Source organism: Rhinoraja longicauda, chromosome 8, assembly GCF_053455715.1.
Source record: "Rhinoraja longicauda isolate Sanriku21f chromosome 8, sRhiLon1.1, whole genome shotgun sequence".
Taxonomy (NCBI): domain Eukaryota; kingdom Metazoa; phylum Chordata; class Chondrichthyes; order Rajiformes; family Arhynchobatidae; genus Rhinoraja; species Rhinoraja longicauda.
The window spans coordinates 33,147,416-33,161,051 of record NC_135960.1 but is presented as its reverse complement, the minus strand read 5'-3'; the positions used below and the strand labels follow the sequence as shown (position 1 = coordinate 33,161,051).

General features: G+C 42.9%; 1 protein-coding gene across 5 annotated transcripts in view; it reads left to right on the top strand.

Annotated features, from left to right (window-relative positions):
- The window catches only part of fastkd2 (FAST kinase domains 2), a 33,173-nt gene that overhangs the window by 5,654 nt on the left and 13,883 nt on the right, over nt 1-13,636 (top strand). For all 5 annotated transcript variants that reach the window (XM_078403574.1, XM_078403575.1, XM_078403573.1 and 2 more), the window contains exons 3-8: nt 1,005-1,108; nt 2,589-2,697; nt 8,832-8,955; nt 10,325-10,464; nt 11,299-11,474; nt 13,365-13,528. In XM_078403574.1, coding sequence (XP_078259700.1) covers nt 1,005-1,108; nt 2,589-2,697; nt 8,832-8,955; nt 10,325-10,464; nt 11,299-11,474; nt 13,365-13,528 — 817 coding nt within the window. The remainder of the gene's footprint in view (nt 1-1,004; nt 1,109-2,588; nt 2,698-8,831; nt 8,956-10,324; nt 10,465-11,298; nt 11,475-13,364; nt 13,529-13,636) is intronic.

The window sequence follows — 13,636 nt, the reverse complement described above, 5'->3', positions numbered from 1 at the left end:
CATGGAGCACTCTGGAGTCCAGATCTCAGCACTACAGACAAATGATTTCCAAGGCCTTTAGCCTTAGCCATTATCCTTAGCTATTTGCTTGTTAATACCTGATCTGTGACTAGGCACGGCCAGACTTTAGTTTAGTTTAGAAACACAGTGCGGAAACAGGCCCTTCAGCCCTCCCTGTCTGCACTGACCAGCGATCCCTGCACACTAACACTATCCCACTCATTAGGGACAATTTACAATTGTACCAAGCCAATTAGCCAACAAACCTGTACGTCTGGATTGTGGGAGGAAACCGGAAATCCCGGAGAAACCCCACGCAGGTCACAGGGGGAATGTACAAACGCCGTACAGACAAGCACCCATAGTCGGGATTGAACCTGCTGTAAGGCAGCAACTTTACCATTGTACCACCGTGTCGCCCCAAACTGTAGAGCTTTGACCTGATACTTGGTTTGTCGGATCACCGAGCTCACTCGCTTACTGTGCTTGCTTCCCCAGGCTGGTGTCACGTTTTTAGATGTTTCTCTGCAGTCATCAGTGAACTAGGAACATCCTAGAAAGGAAATTGGAGTGTGTGATTAAAATATATTTTATTTACCCTCATAGGGTGTGTATAATAGTTTTTCAAAACCCAGTTTTCTAAAACATACCAGTTAAGAATTCTCCTTCCGTGCCCTGCGTTCTACACTGGCTGTGATGCGCCGGCACCAGCAGGCCCTCGCTCTGACTCTCCTGCAGTTCAGGGCCTCACTCACCCACACCTGCAACGGACCCCAACTGTACCTTTTCCAACGACATCAGTCTGAAGAAGGGTCTCGACCCGAAACTTCATCCATTCCTTCTCTCCCCAGATGCTGCCTGACCCGCTGAGTTACTCCAGCATTTTGTGTCTACCCTTATTTATCCGCTATCATTAGTATTTTTGCTAGACTGCTGGATTAATTTTAGACGTGTGTGACTGCAAGTAGCATACTTTGTGTTCAATGTGTCTGTGCTGCTTGTAGGAGCGCTTGAACGGGTTTGATGAGAGGGCTCTCTCGGTACTGTCCAGCTGCTTGAGGAACATGGAAGAGAGCAAGAACGTCTTTGCACTGCGGGCAGGCTTGAGGTAAGCTGGTGGACAAAGCAGAATCGCAGCTCTTGCTGAGGCGCTTTACAACTCACTGTAAATACTAGAACCCAATGCTGCTATCCTGATCTTCCTATTATTCGTTCAGGTATTTGCAGCAAAGCTGTGGGTTACTGCACCAGACCAAACGCTGTTTGTGTTCAGTGTTAGTGCTCTCTCTGCATCTCTATATATACCTTACCTGCCTGTGATATTTTTACCAAATTTCCCAAGAAGGCAGCTTTGCTGTTTCCTGGCTGCAGTGTGTGGTAGTCAGATTCCTGCTCTCACCACTGGTGAGAGTGTAAAGAAATGTTTCCAAATTTTCCAAATGGATTTAGCAAGTTAGTTGTATGTATGAACCCCCACCCCCCGCCCACTGAATCTATGCCGATTATCAACAACTACTATCCTAAATTGGAATCTCATTTAGTCTCCACATTCCCATAAATTTTCCCCAGATTCCATCACTACTCAGGTACACACTTGGGGCAATTTACAGAGGCAAATCAACCCAATGACCACTATTTTTGGGGGGATTATAGGAATAAACCTGAGCACCCAGACAAAACCCACATGGTCACAGGTAGAATGTGCAAACTACTTAGACAACACCTAAAGTCAGCATTGAACCGGGGTCTCTTGTGCTGTGAGGCAGAGGCTCTCCTACCTACACCACTCTGCTGACTTAGAACTTTTGTACACCTGCTTGTTAATCATTTCAATATTTAAAGTCCAAGACCACATCACCTTATAGTCTTTTTCTTTTAAGCATAGAGCCCCAGGATGTTCATATTTCCCCCTAATAGTAAGAGCAACTTTGTTCCAGTGTCATCTTTATAAATCAGTAATGCCTCGTATCCAGAATCTACCTTTATGTATAAATCAGTGTAATAATCAACAGCAATAATAATTTTAAGCATTACTGATTCTGGACAAAGGACGGGGTTTTCCTTGATGCCCCCTAGATTAAGGATTCTACTCTTCCACTTCTGTTACACAATGAGATTGTGAAATTGTACATTTTCCACATTTGATTCTGCACCTTTCCCAAGGTAATGGATGGAAAATTATCAGAACTGATGTCCAGAACAACCTGGTACACTATATATGTAATATAAAAACTGAAAATTCCAGAAACGCTTAACAGGTCAGGCAGCATCTGTGGAGAGAGAAACAGAGTTAATGTTTTGGGTCCAATGAGGCTCTCAGACCCTAATCATAATCTTGTTTCTCTTTCCACAGATGCTACCTCACACTTTGAGTTTTTCCTGCATTATTTGTTTTCATTTCAGTTTTGCAGTTTTTATTGTGATTATCGGCCCAGCATGCAGCAAGCAAGTGACTTGGTAGAATTTACATCCCAGCCTTTACTTAGCTTGTCCAGACGCTTTCAAATGACTGGAAGCAGTTTCAAAATGTTAATCTTTCACACCTGTAGAAAGAGAATTGGATACAGTGTTTGCTGTTCTTCTTGCAGACTACTTATAGAACTGCGAATTCCACAAATTAAGACGGTGGTGGCCCTGCAGACTATAATGAGATGTATTGGTAAAGAATCCTCAATGCCTCTAAAGAAGAAACTGGAGGTAGGACGCTATTTAATTCTTATAATGGGGTGTCACCATTTAAGCCAAGCCTTGTTTAGGTTTATTACTGTTACACGTACCACGATACAGTGAAAAGCTTTTGTTTGTGTGCTATCCAATTAAACCAATACAACATGTAGAGTGAAGAGAACATGTCCATTCCTTCCATCTCGTTGAGAAGGTTGTAGTTGATTCAACCACCTCCATATGGAAAGTGGATAGGGTAATAAAGAAGGCCTATGACATCAGTCGGGGCATTGAGTATTAAAGCTGGCAAATCATGTTGTCGCCATATAAAACTAGGGTAAAACTTCATTATGGAAAGGATATTGAAGCTTTTCAAAAGATTCCTGGATTGTTGAGTTTTGGTTATCAGGAGAGGTTGAACAAACTTGGATTGTTTTCAGTGGAGCTTTGAAGGTTAAGTGGAGACCTGATAGAAGTGTAGACTTCTCATTGCAAAGTATAGTATGAGAAGGTTGACAGGGTAGGCAGTCAGTCTTTTTTCCAGGAAATGTCAAATAATCGCTTAAGGTGAGCGGAGGAAAGTTTAAAGGAGATTTAAAAGATATATTTTTGTTTTGCCTGGTCAGTCAGAAGTTAGAAGGAGTGATGGGAAGGTAGAGGTTAGGGCCTGTAAGTCTCAAAGGAAGGTAAGGTAGGGAGAGGTAAAGGTGACACTGATGGGCTAAAGTATGTTTATTTTAATTCAATGCATGTGGGATTGTAGGGAAAGCAGATTAACAGAGCCTCAATCGGTCCTTGGGACTATGATGATCTGGCCATTACAAAAACATTTGCAAGAGCTACACGTCTGGCAGCTCAATGTTCCGGGTTTGATTGAGAGGGGGTAAAAGAGGTGGAAGAGACTGTCACGGCAGCACTCAGAGAGGACATACTGGAGAGTTCACCCAATGAGGTGAGCTTAGAAATAAGAAAGATGCATGCACCCTAATGGGATTGTGACACAGGCCCCCTCAATAGCAAGCAGGAGATGAAGGAAAATATCTGTGGTCAGGTTCCGGAAAGATGCTAATGCAACAGAGTTGCCTTAGTGGGTGAATAACTTACTCAATATTGACACGGACTTGCTCGGTGCCAAAGATAATACGGGATAGTATTTGTGAGGTTTATCTAGGACGGTTTGTTGAAACTATATGTGGATATGGGAAGGGAACATACTGGACCTTGTGTTAGGAAATGAAGGGCAGTGGATGTTGTCTTAGTAAGGCATTTGATAAAGTTCACCCTGGTAGGCTTATACAGAAGATCAGGTTGCACAGGATTAACAATGCCAATCGTCGTATGGATTCAGAACTGGTGAAGAAGGCTGTTAAAGTATGCAGCAGGATTTAGATCAGCTGCAAAAATGGGTGGAGAAATGGCAGATGGAGTTAATTTTGAGGATGTGACAAGTAAAATGGATGAAGGGGAGCCAGTGGATGTAGTGTATCTAGACTTTCAGAAAGCCTTTGATAAGGTCCCGCACAGGAGATTGGTGACTAAAATTAGAGCACATGATATTGGGGGTAGGGTGTTGACATGGATAGAAAATTGGTTGGCAGACAGGAAGCAAAGAGTAGGAGTAAACGGGTCCTTTTCAGAATGGCAGGCAGTGGCGAGTGGAGGGCACTCGGTGTTGGGGCTGCAACTATTTACCATATATATTAATGATTTGGAAGAGGGAATTAGAAGCAACACTAGCAAGTTTGCGGATGACGCAAAGCTGGGTGGCAATGTAAACTGTGAAGAGGATGTTAGGAGGTTGCAGGGTGACCTGGACAGGTTGAGTGAGTGGGCAGATGAGTGGCAGATACAGTATAATATAGATAAATGTGAGGTTATCTACTTTGGCGGCAAAAACAAGGAGGCAGATTACTATCTCAATGGTGTTAGGTTAGGTAAGGGGGAGGTGCAGGGAGACCTGGGTGTCCTTGTACACCAGCCACTGAAAGTTGGCGTGCAGGTACAGCAGGCAGTGAAGAAAGCTAATGGCATGTTGGCCTTCATAACGAGAGGATTTCAGTATAGGACTAAAGAGGTTCTTCTGCAGTTGTATAGGGCTCTGGTAAGACCACATCTGGAGTATTGTGTGCAGTTTTGGTCTCCTAATTTGAGGAAGGACATCCTTGTAATTAAGGCAGTGCAGCATAGGTTCACGAGATTGATCCCTGGGATGGCGGGACTGTCATATGAGGAAAGATTGAAAAGACTAGGCTTGTATTCACTGGAGTTTAGAAGGATGAGAGGGGATCTTATAGAAACATATAAAATTATAAAAGGACTTGACAAGCTAGATGTAGGAAAAATGTTCCCAATGTTGGGCGAGTCCAGAACCAGGGGCCGCAGTCTTAGAATAAAGGGGAGGACATTTAAAACTGAGGCGAGAAGAAACTTTTTCACCCAGAGACTTGTGAATTTGCGGAATTCTCTGCCACAGAGGGCAGTGGAAGCCAAATCACTGGATGGATTTAAGAGAGAGTTAGGTCGAGCTCTAGGGGCTAGTGGAATCAAGGGATATGGGGAGAAGGCAGGCACGGGTTATTGATTGTAGACGATCAGCCATGATCACAATGAATGGCAGTGCTGGCTCGAAGGACCAAATGGCCTCCTCCTGCACCTATTTTCTATGTAAGTGTGAGGTGTTGCACTATGGGAGGTCAAATGTAAGGGGGAAATATACAATTAATGACATGGCCCTTAACAGCATTGATGTGCAGAGGAATTTTGAAGTCCAAGTCCATAACTCCAAAAGTGGCAAAACATGTAAAGATAGCAGTAAAGAAGGCATATATGGCATGCTTGCTTCCAGTGGTCGGGGCACTGAGTATTAGAGTCAGGAAGCTTTATAGGATTTTGGTTTGGTGGCATTTGGAATATTCCATGCAGATCTGGTCTTCCCATTACAGGAAGGATATGGGGGCTTTGGAAAGGATGCATAGGAAGCTTACCAGAATGATGCCTGTATTGGGTGTATTAGCTGCAACAGGAGTTTGGACGGACTTGGATTGTTTTCTCTGGAACGCTGGAGGTTGCGAGGAGACCTGATAGAACTATATAAAATTATGAGAGGCAGAGATAGGGTAGACGGTCAGAATCAGTTTACCAGGATGGAAAAATTAAATGCTAGAAGGCATAGCTTTATGATGAGAGGGTCAAAGTTTAACGGGGATATACGGGGCTTTTTTTTACACAGAGGGTTGAGATTGCCTGGAAGTTGAGGCAGATAGAATAGTGGTATTTAAGAGGCTTTTGCATTGGCATATGGATTTGCAGGGAATGAATGCGTATGGATTATGAGCAGGCAGATAGAAGTTGCTCTTGGCATCATGTTCAGCACAGACACAGCACATTGTGAGCCAAAGGACCTGTCTTGTACTCTACTGCTCTATCTTGCTACCTTCCACAGAGGAAGGAAATCATGGAGTGAAAGCTAAAACATTCTTCGAGATCTGCAGCAGCTCAATTTTACAAATTGCAATTGAAATGTTGAAGGGCTCACCCCTTCACTGGTTCTTTTGCTGAGATGACTAATACTGTTCACACACAGCTTTGTCCAACTTGGTAATAGAAGTGGGGAGATAATGGAAGGTTGTTTTCATGATTGCAGGCCTGCGTGACCAGTGGTGTACTATAGAAATCTATGCTGGAAACCTTGCTGTTTAACAAGTTGGATGTGAATGTAGGATGCTTAAGAGACTGCAGATGCTGGAACATTGAACCAAACGCAAACTGCTGGAGGATTTGAGCGGGTCAGGCAGCATGGAGGAAAATGGACAGACAATGTTTCTGGACAGGACCCTTCTTCAGACATGAATGCAGTTGGTACAAGTAGTAAGTTTGCAATTGAAACAAAAATTGGTGTTGACAATGAGGAGGACAATCCTGCTTCAGAATGATACTGATCAGCTGGTTAGTTCGGCTGAGCAATGGTAAAAATAATTTCATACTGATACTTGTGACATGCTGCATTTTGGGAAGAGTTGATGAGTTGAAGAAGGGCAGGAGAAATGCCATGAATGGTGGGGCGCAGGGAGTACTGAGAAACAAAAGGACTGCACAAGTCCGAAAATACCTGAAGGTGGCAGCACAGGTAGATGGGGTGCAAAGAAGGCATGTAGAATGTTTGCCTTTGTTAGAAAAGATATAGAGTATAAGAACAGGGAGATCTTGGAACATTTTTATAAAACAATGGTTCAGCCATATTGTGTGCAATTCTGATTATCACACTATAGAATTGCACTGGGTACAAAGGAAATTCACCAGGATATTGCCTGGGTTAGAGCGTTCAGCTATGAGGAGAGATTGGATACACTGTATTTGTTTTATAGATTCATAGATTAATGCAACATGGTCCACCTTTGGTCCAACTTGTCCATGCTGACCAAGGTGCCTATCTAAACTAATTTAATTTGCCCACGTATTCCTTTAAATATTTCCTGTGGTACCTGTAGAAACCGTTTTTAAACCTTGTAATGGTACCTACCTCAACCACCACCCCTGGCCGCTTGTTCCACATACCCACCACACACTGTGGAAATATTTGCCCCTCAGAAGCTATAAATCTTTCCCATTTCATCCTAAACCTTAGCTCTATAATTTTAGACTCCCGTCCCTTGGGGAATAGACTGATTATCTACCCTATATATGCCTCTCTTAATTTAATAAACCTCTTCAAGGTCACCCCTCAGCCTCGCTGCAGAGAAGACAGTCGTTGGAGCAGAGGAACTGAGGAGAGCGGGGGAAGAACACACAAAGACACACAAAATTATGAGAGAGGTATAGATAGGATAGATAGGAAGAAACAATTCCCCATTGCAGAGGTGTCTAAGACCAGAGGCATGGGTTTTATGTGAGGAGTAAGAGGCTTAGTGGGGATCTGCGAAATAACTTTTGGGTGGTTGGAATTTTTGGTGTGGAATCCACTGCCTGATGCACGTGATGGTTGGCATGGACACAGTGGGCCGAAGGATGCCATATGACTGATCTTCCAGACTGATAAGAAAAGAGGGAAGTAACGTAACGGTAACGGATGTACAGATTTCTGGTCAAATCCCATGTGGAGGACTTTGCTTCACCGCTCCTTGGATGGTTTGCATTCCACAGTTACCTGAATAATATCAGGGCTTAAATCATATCAGATGGGATAAGTATTGCATTTTTAAGCTACAGAACATTTACTAAGATGTTTAATTGATTTAATATTACAGTGAAAATATTTCTGATTGGAGAACATGCACAGTTATGGGGAAGTATCAGGCACTGATGTTTGGAACTCTTTTACAGCCACATCCGTCACTTCACAAAATAATTTGGGTGTTGTTAGGGAGGCCTTATCGACTGAGAATTTCAAATTGAGATTGGTAGATTTTTAGTTTTAGTTTTAGAGATACAGCGCGGAAACTGACCCTTCAGCACACCAACACAAACCTATGCTCACAAGGGACGATTTACACTTATACCAAATATACAAACCCAAACCAATTAACCTACAAACCTGTATGTCTTTGGAGTGTGGGTGGCTGATCAATGCTGGCCTCAATATCTCTTTATTTCCCTCTGAGAGAATACATTTCTATGCACCTCAGTTTTAAATGACCAACCCCTATCTTGTGACTTTGTCCCCTTGTTCAAGACTCTCCTACTCGTGGAAACATCTCAAGACCCCTTAGGATCTTGGGTGTTTCAATAAGGTCACCCCCACATTCTTCTAAACTCCAAGGAATACAGATCCAAACTGTCTAGTCTCTAAGGTATTAATCGAAGTGGAACCAATGTAAGTAAATTAAATTAAAATCCTGATCAGCCACACTCAAACTGAATGCTGATAGAGGCATGAGGAGTTGGGAGTCCTACTACGGTTCTTATGTAAATGGGTAACTAGACACTGTTTCAGTGACTGTGATGCAGATCTTATCTACTGCTTTGTGTCAGGGATGCTGTAGATTTTAAGATGGATGTAATACTCTTCCCATTTGATAGCTCTATGTGGTGCTACATATATCACTGGCAATGACAATGCCATTTTAAGGCTTTAGTCTTGTTAAGTGGAGACATGTTGATTTATAGTATTAACCAACCTAGATTTTAACTGCTGTGAGATGATTTAAGGACTCTCTCTTCCTATTTCACAGGACAAAGCGCTGTCATTGCTGAATCAGTTCACCCTTCCAAACTTACAGTACATGTTCATCACGTTGGCAGTCATGGGTTACCGCTCATACCCACTCTTAGATTCTTGCAGTAGCAGTATTGTTGGTAAGTTCATTCACTTTTCAAATTCTCGTCTTTGTCTTCACACCCTTTCTAGATTTTGTTCCTCAATGTCTTTGCATTTGCTTCCAATCTATTTTCCAAGATCTCAATGTGCCTCCAGACAATTTTCTTTGCCTGCCATTCCTGGGCATGGTTTCATTTGCCAAGTTCTGGCATTCCCTCACCATTTCCCTCTTCGCCTGCAGGACATTTTGCAAAACCTATTGTCTGAACTAAGATTTGGGGGTCCTTATCCTAATATGTAGTATGTTGCTCGATGACACAATCTGAAATGCCTTGGGGCAATTCAACTCAGTAAAGCGTCTTTGCTGCAGTCATTGAATTGCAGTTTCCAGTAGTCGTCAATCATTCAACAAGGATACTTATCCATGCTGCTCAAGTCTGGGCATGATGTAATATCCCAGAACAGTCTGTACTCCAATCTCTCCAGTGTACTATCAACTAACCTCTTAAACTTAATTTGTAGAGGTCAAAAGCAACCTCACTGCAGATGAAGTTGAGCAATTACTGTTCTCCAAAAGGAAAGACTGTCAGAAACAAAGATAGGCACAACATTCTGGAATAACTCAGGGGGTCAGGCGGCATCTCTGGAGAAAAAGGATGGGTGACATTTTGGGCCAGGACCCTTCATCAGATTAAAAATAAGGGAGGCTGAGGGGGGGGGGGGAGAACTAATAGTGAGAAATGACCAGGACCAATCAAGGCCGGCCACAAATGACCTCGGGCATGGCTGTGCCTGGTAGGCCCATTGTTGACTGAGGAAGGTGCGATCTCAATAGCAATACAATGTGGAGAACTGTGGCATTGGTAAAACGACTAGGGTGGAGGAAGGGGGCAAGGGGGAGGCGGGTGATATTTTCTAGGTATACACTGTGAATGTGTTTGTAGTACTTTCTGGGTTTACATCAGTGATTGGGAAGTGGTTGAGTAGGTTGGGATTTTCAGCCTAATGATTTGGATTCAACTATTTTGTGTCCACATCTCTTTATTGCGTAACTATATGAATTGGTGTGAGGGAGGGGTCACCTTTGGCCCTGGATGGAGTATAGTGTCACGGATAGATTTATCTTCCTCGTGCTCAAATCCCTGCAGCCGTAGGCCCTTGCCGATACACCCGTACAATCCTGTGAGAACATTGCATTCCTTCACATCTCTCAATTCATTTGACCCACATTGTTGGTTTTGTCTTCAGACTCTTCTAAATCTCTCTGTGACTCCTTCAAAGCTGATTCTTTGCTTGAGGCGATCTACCTTCTGCGCCAGCCTGTCCAATGGTAATATTCCTGTTTTCAAGATTTGAGGAACTGTTCAAGGTTTGTGATATCCGTAAACAGCCTTTTAATTCCTACAGAGAATATCCATGGCATCCCATTTTGGAGACTCGTGCACATTTTGCAGTCGTGCAAGGACCTCAAGTATCGGAATCATGCTCTTCTTACTGCTGCGGGCAACCATGTAGCTTCCATGCTGTCTGTCTGGGAGGTTAAACAGGTAAGACACTTCCTAGAGTTGTCTTAAGGGCCTGCCTTTCATGAGTAACCAGATAGCTATCAGAATAGACATAGTTCCAGGGATGTAGGGAAAGAGGTAAATTTGAAGGTGCTGTTCAAGACCTAGCATGGACACAGTAGGCCAAGTGGCCTCTACTTCCTCTATATGATAATGTGTCTGAACAAGGTTACAGTAACTACGAACAGGAGGAGCTCCAGCAGCTGAGAAAGTCATCAAGCATAAACAGGTTATGTTCGGGTAGAATTGGCGTATGCTTGGTGGCTATTCAAAGGATTGGATAGGGTATATGCAGATATACTTGTGGTGGGCTGCAATAATCTTGCAGCCGGGCCTTTAGAGCATAATCAAGAAGCACAAATGCATGAGAAAAGTAGCTCCTATCATTGACAAGTTATCAATACATCACCTTGAAGTCCTTGGTTGGGGAGGGATGGGAACAAAAGATGTAGATGGTTCTTGGTGATTAATATAAAATCAAATTTATGCAGAGACTACAACAAACAATGCACATATAGCCCATGAAATGCTTTTGTTGTTTATGGTGGTGTATTTTAATATCAGAAACGAGCAGCTCCATCCATCAGTAGTGTGGTGATGCCATGTCATCAACTGTTGGGTGAGGACCAATACCCTGAGGGAGTGCAGAGGTTGGCAATGACTTATTGTTAAATCTCAGGTAAACGAGTGGTTATTATCAGCTAATCTGTGCAAGGTTATAAAAAAGTAGGCAGGCTTGTCACTAAAATGTCATCTTCAGTGAGATAAGTGTGAGAAAACAAAGACCATATTTCATTGTTCTGTCCTTTTATCTAGCTCACTCTCTTGCTGGTGCTATTCGCCGAACTCAGTTTCCGTCACATCAAGCTGATGGATGGCTTTGCAGAGATGGTGATGGCGAGATCTGAATCCCTAAATTCTAAGCAAGTGCTGTCAACTCTTCGTGTGTTCTCCCTGTTGAACCATCGTCCAGGAGAGGAACGAGTCGAGCAGTAGGTCTTGGTTCTATCATTGCTCTATCTGGTGTTCTCTGCTGCTCTCTGCCCTAACACAGGCTGCATGTGAATGTGGTCCCTCTGAGTGTTCTCACAAATCTGGCTCAGAAGGACTTAAAAATGTATTACAATCAAAGAGATTTGATGGGTGGGCAGGGAGTTTCAGGGCAGCTTTCCTCCTTGTGTCTAGATTTATTTTGATGTTGGTGACGATCATCTGTTTTGATCAGGAAACAATAATTATTCTGGTATCTACCCCCATGGATGGCAAAGGATAAATTCTGATGATCTTAATTCATTTATTTTAAAAAGTAGTAGGTATCTGTCCCCTCCAGCTTGAAGCACTCCGTGTGATATCTTTAGAATCATCCAGAAACTTAGTACTCACAGCACAGTTCTCACCAATGAAATGCAGTTTGAAGATGTATTCAGGATTTAGGAACATCATCCAGTCTGCCAAGCCAGGGCAGTTCAGATGGATGCAGCAGTGTCAGGCACACACTCCTCCACATAAAACCTGAACTATAGTTATAGCTACCCTCCCAGATAAATATAGAAGATGTCCTGGCATTATTGTGGCAATGAGCAGGGCATGTTCCCCCAGGATCCTGGCTAATATTTATCCGTGGACAACAATGTTTAAAAAATATATTGGTAACCCCCAATCGGCAAGTTATAAAAATCTCTTTCAACAAAACGGAGTTAGATTAAAAGGTGTTATTAAAAAATTGTCGATTCCTTTATCCCAGGCTTAGGCCATAGACATTTTAGCCAATGTTGTTTGATTGTAGTGTCAATTGCTCCTGTTCCTCTGCAACTGAGGTAGATCCCACCTGGTACCCTTTCAGGAAATCTCTACCATTCCAAAGGTGTAGCACATGGAATAACCCATTTGTCCCAGCTGGCTTACCGATGTTTTTATAAAGATACTGCATAACTAGGGCGGCACAGTGGCACAGCGTTAGTGTTGCTGCCTGCAGCACTTTCAGTCCCAGAAACCCAGGTTCGATCCCGACTACTGGTGCTGTCTGTACGGATTTTGTACATTCCCCCCGTGAACGCATGAGTTTTCTCCGAGATTTTCGGTTTCCTCCCACACTCCAAAGATGTATAGGTTTGTAGTTTAATTGGCTTTGTATAAAAATGTAAATTGTCCTTGTGTGTAGGATAGTGTTAATATGCAGAGATCGCTGGTTGGTGTGGACCTGGTGGGCTGAAGGGCCTGTTTCCACGCTTTTATCTCTAAACTAAACAAAACTAAAAAAAATGATCCATTTGCTTTTGTGCTGTTAGCCTCTATTTATAAAGTCAACCTTCCTTTATGCCTATTAAGTAGCCTCAGTTGCCCTGCGTCATCAGAAACATGTACATGGATGGGATGGCGGGGTAGTTGTAGTAACTGCTGCTGCCTCACTGCTCTGGGAACCTGGGTTTGATCCTGACCTCTGGTGTTGTCTGTGGAGTTTGTATATTCTCCCTGTGACCATGAGAGTTCCGTCAGATGTTCTGATTTCCTTTGAAATACACAGATTGGTAGGTTAATTGGCTGCTGTGATTTGCCCCTAATGCGGGTGAGTAGCAGGAGAATTGGTGAAAGTTGATGAGCCTATGAGTAAGAACTGATTAATGGTAAACAATATCAGTGACTCCTTTCAATGTAGTTGACATTGACCTGTTGGGCTATAAATTCTGCATAGTATGTTTAAAAAAAACGTAAACAGTAAAACACAGTTGCTTTGTAATTTTTTTTAATCTGTTTTTGGATGGGGAAGCAATTCTGATTTACTGGCCTGTTTTCATTGTTGACATTGATCTGGGAGATTCGACAGGTTTTAAAAAACATGTTCAAATATTGTGTTTTTTTTGTGTCCCTGGCACACCCTGTAGATTTCTACAGACTCTCGTTGACCTGTTTCAGTCACACTTGTCAAGATATTCATCACTTGAGCTACTCCGGGGAGTTTATTACCTTTGTTTTATGGGCCACTATCTTCCAGCAGCTCTAAACCAGCTCTTTCAGAATGACATTCTGAATGATCTCCAGTGTCCAGGTGAGTGTCTGTCACATATATTCCCTTAATGTTAGTCAGTCCTATCCATTTGAACCATGTGTTTATTTGGCACATGACTAGACCATTCAGCCCCTATCTAGATCCTTT